Source organism: Hippocampus bargibanti, linkage group LG14 (genome assembly GCF_051943395.1).
Source record: "Hippocampus bargibanti isolate YZ-2025 linkage group LG14, ASM5194339v1, whole genome shotgun sequence".
In the NCBI taxonomy this organism is placed as follows: Eukaryota; Metazoa; Chordata; class Actinopteri; order Syngnathiformes; family Syngnathidae; genus Hippocampus; species Hippocampus bargibanti.
Genome location: NC_142747.1, coordinates 11,034,143 through 11,041,860, shown reverse-complemented (window position 1 = coordinate 11,041,860; position 7,718 = coordinate 11,034,143). Strand labels below are relative to the sequence as shown.

Genomic DNA, 7,718 nt, shown 5'->3' with positions numbered 1-7,718 from the left:
AAATGGAGAGCAAAAGCCATGTGCAAGAAGCATCGATAGAGAGATGATAGACAAAGGAAGACCAAGATAGTTCATATTCTACACATTCACAGAATTTCTTTTGTCTTTATGCAAGAATGGAACAAAGAAGCTCAATCAGAAACCCCTGCTGCCACGCCAGCTTAAATTAATTACAGTAAAGTCTCGTTATATCGATATCGGTTATATCGATAGTCCCGGTTATATCGATACTATTTCTATGCACGCACGGAGAAAATTACATGCAAACAGGGTCGGATATATCGATAGTCCCGGTTATATCGATATTTTTTCGGACTCCCTTGAATATCGATATAACGATTTATTTACTGTATATGTGGAGTTGGAAAAAAACACAGATACAAACCTCTAAATCCATTAACTAACTAATCAGAGCGCAAAATAGCCCAATTTGTCATCTCATCAGGGGATTTGAGTATTTGAATATATGTTTTGTTAGGACTGTGTTCATATGAACAAAGAAAAGCCCATTCAGACTTGGAAGAACTTTAAGCTCATGGATGAAGAGTGAAAGTTGTTCTTGCACTGCAATCGGATTTTACATTCACATAAACAATGTTTAACCCATTCACTGCCAGGCGTGCAAACATGTGTCCACTCTAATGCCAAGGTTTTTGTCATTTTCACTCGCATTCCAGGACCCACAGAATATTGAGTTTTATGTATATAAACATTTATTGCAGCATTAGAAACCCTAGACTTTTTCTTTCATCAGAAAAAAAGACTTAATTCCCAAGTTATATGGGTCTGGATTTATTTGAGCTTGAAATGAGAGCAGCTGTCCAAAATACAATGCAATACATGGTGATTTATATCGCGCTTTAACATCAGCTGAATCTGGAAACAAAACACTAACAAGGGAAAAAGGGAAATGCCGCCCCTTGTGGAAGGGAAAAACATGACCAGAGGCCATGGCCAGCACTTTATCGGCACCCAAGCATGAAAAAAAAAATCGAACAAATTCGGGAATGGCGCTCTACGTCATATTTTCAATTCCGGAATTAATTCGTGAATGACAGTGAATGAGTTAAAAAAGTCATTGTAGTCAACTTCTGATTTCAAAACTATCCATTAATTTGTTCTGTGCTGTGTATGTAAAGCCATTTTCAATTACACTACACATTCCAATACACTTGAAGCATCCAGTCAATAATTTGCTCTACTGCTTATCTTGTTCAGGATGACTGGGGACTGCAGTCCATACCTGCTGACTCTGGGAAAGAGTTCCTCCTTTCAACAGTCTGAAATAGCGGCCAGTCAATCAGAGACCACTTACATTCACAGAAATACCGAAGTGGGAATGAAGCCATGCTGTCTGACAAGTGAGACACTCACGAGTCAATCAATGACCTGCTGTTGTGATTTTAATGTTTTTAATGGTTCCTTTTAATCTTCATTTCGAATATTGCCTTTTGTGGAGAGTTAGAATTAAAAGGGGAATAGAAGTATAATTAAATACTGCATGCGTTATTGGCCACAAGTGGGTGGTAAATAAACACCACCATTTTACTTTTATTACTAGTACAATGTTTATGTTTAGGTCACACATTCTAAATTAGTGTTTAACCAATCAGCTATCTCAACTTTGTGTCTTCTCCAGGTGTTTCCTATTGTCTTGTCATTTACATTTGTATTTAGTTCCCTGGGTTCTGTCGGTCATTGTGAATTTGTATGTGTGTGTGCGCCCATGTGTCATATTTTGTTTTGGCCAGTTTTTGTTTGTTTGTTTCTTACTTTGTTTTGGTTTTCAGGACTTTTGAGATTTTTATTTGATTTCTCCATTGTACTCTGCAAGTGTTTTTTAGGAATCCGTTTTGTTCAGCTCACCCTCTTCCAAGTCCTCAACTATCTTGTAAAAGGTAACAATTTCTCAATCTGTCAAACAAATACATTTGATAGCAAATAAACAGATCTTAGTGGTACAGTTGAGCTGTTTCGTGCGCAGAGAACAGAAAGTTCAACCAAGCAATATCCAAATGAAAGGTGACAGTACTTTTGAATCCTTTACTTTGTTGTTGACTCTTTTGCTTTGTGTTGAGCTTCAACACAAAGCAAACATCAACGTGTCAATTATCATAGGCTGTAAGACTGTGCTGATGGGTCTTTATTACCAAGGTGTTTTATTGACTGTGAACCACATAATCGACTTGGGTCAATTTGCTAGCCAGAGAGAACAAATTCCTGGCAGGCAATCCACTTGGATTGCATTTAAACAGCTGGGATATACAATAAATACACTGCATGCCCATCAAACACAAACACGATTTGTCTTGTAAACTTATATTAAACTGATTCATCATAAAATACATGTGTACAAGAAATCATGTCCTTGTTGGATTATGGTGCCTTTGTGAAGTGATAGCAAATAGTTGACGTTTTAGCAGTTTCACTACTTTTAGCAATTTTAGTTACTTTGAAGTGATCCTCACATGAAACATTGCTCTTTTTAGATGCCTGTTATCTTAAATAAAACTATTTTCACCAAAATATTTGAAATGATGTGCATGGCTGGTGCGTCCTGGTATTTATATCAATTTGCAGAATTTGAAAAGCGCTGAAAAATTAAAGAGGCGGTTATTGCCTCCAAAGTTCATTGCGAATGCAAACGGATTGGGAATGCCGTTTAAGATCGTCCGCAGCACCTTTACAAATGTAACGCATCTAGCATGCAGTGAAAACATTCACTACTTAATTGATTAATTGATTGATTTGGAAGTAGTCAGTAGAATGTATGTCGTGATCTGGTTGGCGACTAACGGGTTCTGTCAGGGAACCAATTAAGTTCATAAGCCAAGGCCCCACTGTATATGTCAGCGTGAAGCACAATTGAGTTCAGCACCATGGACAGTTCATGTCAACGTTAAAAGTATTGTATGCAGCATCATTGCAGGTTATTTTTGTCTTTCCAAAACAAAATATGCACACAAAATGACTCAAATGATTTGCAAATTCATGTTTATACTATCTATCAGTGTTCGAGACACGTCAATGTATTAATCCGAGCTTTGGCACTGTTTGGAGGTGATGATGTTTCTTCGGAACTGTAACTGTACATGGGATGTCAAAAAAGTTTTTAAGTGCTTCAATATTTTGCCCACCCCCTAGAAAAATATGTTTACAGACTCCTTAATTCCTATTGATTTTACCCCTACTGATGTTCACTTTTGTCATATCGATCATCAAACCATTTAAACAAGTAAGCACTCTACATTATTTGTAACATATACCGGTACTGTTGTTGTTTTATTTTTTATTTTATTCAAAGAACTCAGTTTTCTGTGGCCATTTGTTTCCTCTCATGGTTCTTTCTTTTCTTTTTTTTCATGGAGTCTGACCCAAACGTACACAGACACACGAGGCAACTTTGGACCAATGCTTCAGTATGGATTGCGTTTGACGCAGGAAAAATCCTTCATTACAACTTATCAAGAGAAACAAGCTAATGTGTCTTTTCCCTTGTGACTCGTCAAATGAGACTAACACAGATCCGTAATCGCTCCGAAGATTACAAGCGTGTAAGAAAGTGTGCAAATGAGCGCCCAATCACCAGCAGCTACACGGGGGAGGCAAAAGTATATGATGTAGAAAGAGTGCGTGTGAGACTGAAAGAGGGAGAGAGAGCGCCAGGGAGGAGGTGGCGCGCATGTCCAGTTGCTCCATGCAGTCTGCTCTCCAAGCTCGCCAATCTTGCAACGACTTTCTCTGCTCCTTCTGCCCGCCTCTGTCTATCCATGTGCATCGGACGCACAGCTCTCTCCTGAGCGGACCGTAGATACAGGGGGGGAATAACCGCTAAAAGCCCACCATGGAATAGGAATACTATCCAGGACAAAACGTACAGCACGCAGACAAAGCCTGCCTCTTTTTTTCTGCCGTCTTTCCTCCCTTTTCCTCCCTGTCAATGTATCGCAACACTTTTTGAAGGAACCCAAGTGAAGAAACATGAGGATTAATATTTTCTCTCGGCACTTTCTGGGCTTGTGTTCCGTCTGGTGGGGGTTGTCGACGGGAGCGTTCCCCAGCTCAGTGCAGATTGGTGAGTTTTATATATGGTGCATTTAAAGTCTCTAAAAAAAGAATCTGGAAAAAAGAAATGTAAATTGTTGCAGGGTAATATTTGGACCAAGGTTTTTTTAAGCTCATTCTCAAAGTCATAAAAATGAAAGACATGCAAAGTGTTTGAATTTGTCCATGCATGAAAATTTCAAAAGCTTTTTCCTTGTTCAGTGTCATCTCTCTTTAGACACTGCAGTATTTCTCTCTCTTATCTCTCTCACTCTCTCTTTCTGTCCCTCTCTCACTCTCTCTCTTGTTGGCCCTCGAGCTCTCTTTACTTCTACTTATTGTGCAAGGCATTTTTTTCTTCGTCAAGCCCATGAACCAAGTGATGAAGTTTGCAAAATAGATATCACTGTTGCAGATGAACGCGGGCAGGTGGTCAAATGTGTGATAATGAATTCAATGCATCACTCCTTGCGGGGTGCGGGCTGCAGTTGGAACTTGGGAGGTCCTATAATGGGATTTGTTTCCTTGACTGCCAATAAACTGGGTATGCGGACTATATATTTTTTAAATTGGCACCCCATGCACGGCTGCATTGCTTTCTGAATGCACACCATATAACATATACAACGTGCACTGTACTCGCCAAGGGTACTTTCGGCTGAAAGGTGGCTATTATTGAGGGTCATAACTTACAGGGGGCCTTCAACCACATTAGAGTTTTACATTCGCGTAATCGTTGTCCTAAGTTGGATTGGATATGCCTTTATTAGTCTCACAGTGGAGAAATTTACATTTCACAGCAGCAAAGTGATGAAAGGAAAGTTCATGCTGTCTACTTGATATCTAATTTAAAGCAGATTCTTTACTTACAGACGGTGTATTGTAGGTGTTCAAATACCTGACATGTTTCGACGTAGGCGGAAGTATACGCCGAAACATGTCAGGTATTTGAACACCTACAATACACTGTCTGTAAGTAAAGAATCTGCTTTAAATTAGAGTTTTACATGGTTCAGACTGCTTCATGTTTTTTTTAGTGTGTGGGTGTTGTCATTGCCTTCATGCAAGGCGGCATGTATACAAACGCCACTTCATATGCGCAGACGCTGTTGATAAGGGGGGAACAGTTCTGTGTGCACATCAGTGACCTTTTCGTTTGCCTGTGGAGCCATTCAAGTGAGGAAATGAATCTGCGGTGTAGTTTCGGAGGAAGCTATGCTCTGCGTTTTTCACATTGAGATTCGGCAAAGTGTAAATCTAGTCAAGAGAAGTGTTGTGCAATGAAACCTGCCTGGAAAGGGTGTGGGGGGTGTTTAATGTGCTGCCACTTTCAAATTGTCCAATACGGGGAAGCCTATTGCAATTTGAAAGTGGCTTTTTTGAAGCCTTTTAATGAGGACTTCGGATCATCCATGTCTGGCTATTAAGACACCGATCAGGGAAACTGACGCCATCTAAAAAAAGGGTAGCAGTGTGTACCACTACACTACCAGTGCAAAATCCCAAAGGCCTTTATTAACTGAGGTACATTTTCAGTAACGTTTAACATGCTTTTAATTCAATCGTCATGCAAGATTGAGTCTATCACCATAAACCAGGCCATTCCTACTTAACAAACAATGTGAACCATTCACAAAAAAAAAATAAAGGGATGGTGTGGGTTTATTGCCTCACAAAGCTTCCTTATCTTCTCAGGTTACTCCCTGTATTTTGAAATAAGTCAATCAAAAGCCACAATAAAGCAAAGAAAAAGGAAATAGTCAAGTCTTTGATGGTACTTGAACAGTGATTTCTAGACATGGCGTCAGACAGGACGGTCATCCACCTTTTTGGAATAAATGCTGTAAAAAGACAAAGCAAAACGCACGGCAGGAGTTAAATCTAGCGGATGATGGTTTTCCGTTTGAAGTTTTGTGTGTCACCATGCATAAAGGCCATCAATGATGATTGTCCAAAACAGAGTCAGAAGCCAAACACTTTCAAACCCCAGGACTTCATGTTGGCATCATCATAATGCGATTAATCGGCATCGCGTTTCTAGTTTTGATAATTATGAGCTAATTATCTGAGATGCACTTGCAAAATGAGACACACTCAGGCAAAGGTAGTTGGCACATTGTGGTAATAATGACTGTTCATTAGGTGCTGCCTGCTGACTCCTCCCTTCTCATCTTTTCTTTTCTCCTCCCATCTCCTTTGCTCTTTTGCTGTGAAAAGTCAAATCAATCATTTGGTTTCCTAGTCAGTTCAACCCCTGAAGCATTGACCAAATCTCAGAGGTTAACATAAGTGCGGAGGAAAAAAAGGGAGTTTAGATGCATGGACAAAAGTATTGGGATAGTGCACTAGGCCCATTAGTTGCTCCTGAATCATGGTGGGACCAGCTGAGGGAAGGCCCCGTTTTGTTTCAATATTTGGCTCAGTAAACCAAGTAATTTATGAATAGAGTGGCTGATCAAGAAAAAAAAACATTTTGTCATGATAAACTCATTCCCTCCCAAACATGCAAAAATATGTCCACTCAAATTCCAGGGTTTTTGTCATTGTCACTTGAATTCCAGAAGCCACAGAATATTGAGTTTTGGGACTACTTAAACATTCAATACAGGTTTAAAAACCTTAGACTCTTTTCTTTCATCAGAAAAAAAGAGGTATTTCCTAAATTATATGGATCTGGAGTTGTATGTGCTTAAAATGAGTCTGGCTGTCCAAAAAACAATGTACAAACACAATGGTTTATATAGCGCTTTAACAACAGCTGAAGCTGGAACAAATTGCTAAGATTGAAAAAAATGCTGCCCCCTTGTGGAAAAGAAAAAAACATTGCCAGAGGCCATGGCCAGCGCTTTATCGGCACCCAAGCATTAAAAAACTAAACTAGAACAAATTTGAGAATGGCGCTCAATGTCATACAGTATTTTCAATTCCCTAATAAATTTGTGAATGGCAGTGAATGAGTTAACAAGGCTTTGGACAAGCCACCGCGTTTGTTGATTTTATGTTCTGTGTGCATATGTTTATTCTCCGATTGCATTTGTACTAATGTTACAAGTCATATTCTATTCATTTTCACTTCATTAGCATAGTGTCTGGTGTTAGTCAGACAACGATGTCTCTGGCTTTGTTCATAAAAGGAGCCCCTCCGGGACTCCTTGGGAATTTGTCAAAGCTTTTCTTTGCATGAAACCCAGAGTATGCAGCGTTGTGCTTTTCACAGCCATTCCATGCTCAAACGTTCCTTCTTTCCTGCTCATCTTTGCGCTCCTTTTTTAATAGTTTGATTTTGTCTCAGTTTTTTATCTTTCATCTCATTCTCATTTGGTCCCATGGGATACGAGTCTCTCATAAAAGGTCAAGTGACACTTTGTATCCACATCGTCATCCTTTTTTTTTGTGTGTGGCCTCTGCTCTTCCTTGATGTGGCTGACATTTTGGTGATCTGGCCTTTTCCTGTTATCTGCTACCTCTCAACTGATTCTCTTTTTTTGTCTACTGACTTCTGACAAGGGAGTTGTTTCAATTTTTTTCCTTCCCTCACATTCCACTCCTTTTTTTTTCATCAATGAAAATGCGCAGCACTGGTATCCGTGAATTTTTCTTTCACGGGTGGATATGTTTGTGTGATGAAAAACAAGTGCTGAATGAAGGTCTTACTTTTATTGTCTCTCTCCTCT

General features: G+C 39.5%; 1 protein-coding gene across 8 annotated transcripts in view; it reads left to right on the top strand.

Moving 5' to 3' along the window:
- Positions 1-3,683: 3,683 nt before the first annotated feature.
- The window catches only part of gria4a (glutamate receptor, ionotropic, AMPA 4a), a 74,377-nt gene continuing 70,342 nt past the window's right edge, over positions 3,684-7,718 (top strand). For all 8 annotated transcript variants that reach the window (XM_089012939.1, XM_089012935.1, XM_089012934.1 and 5 more), the window contains exon 1: positions 3,684-4,075. In XM_089012939.1, the coding sequence (XP_088869065.1) occupies positions 3,982-4,075 (94 nt within the window). In that variant the 5' untranslated portion in view covers positions 3,684-3,981. The remainder of the gene's footprint in view (positions 4,076-7,718) is intronic.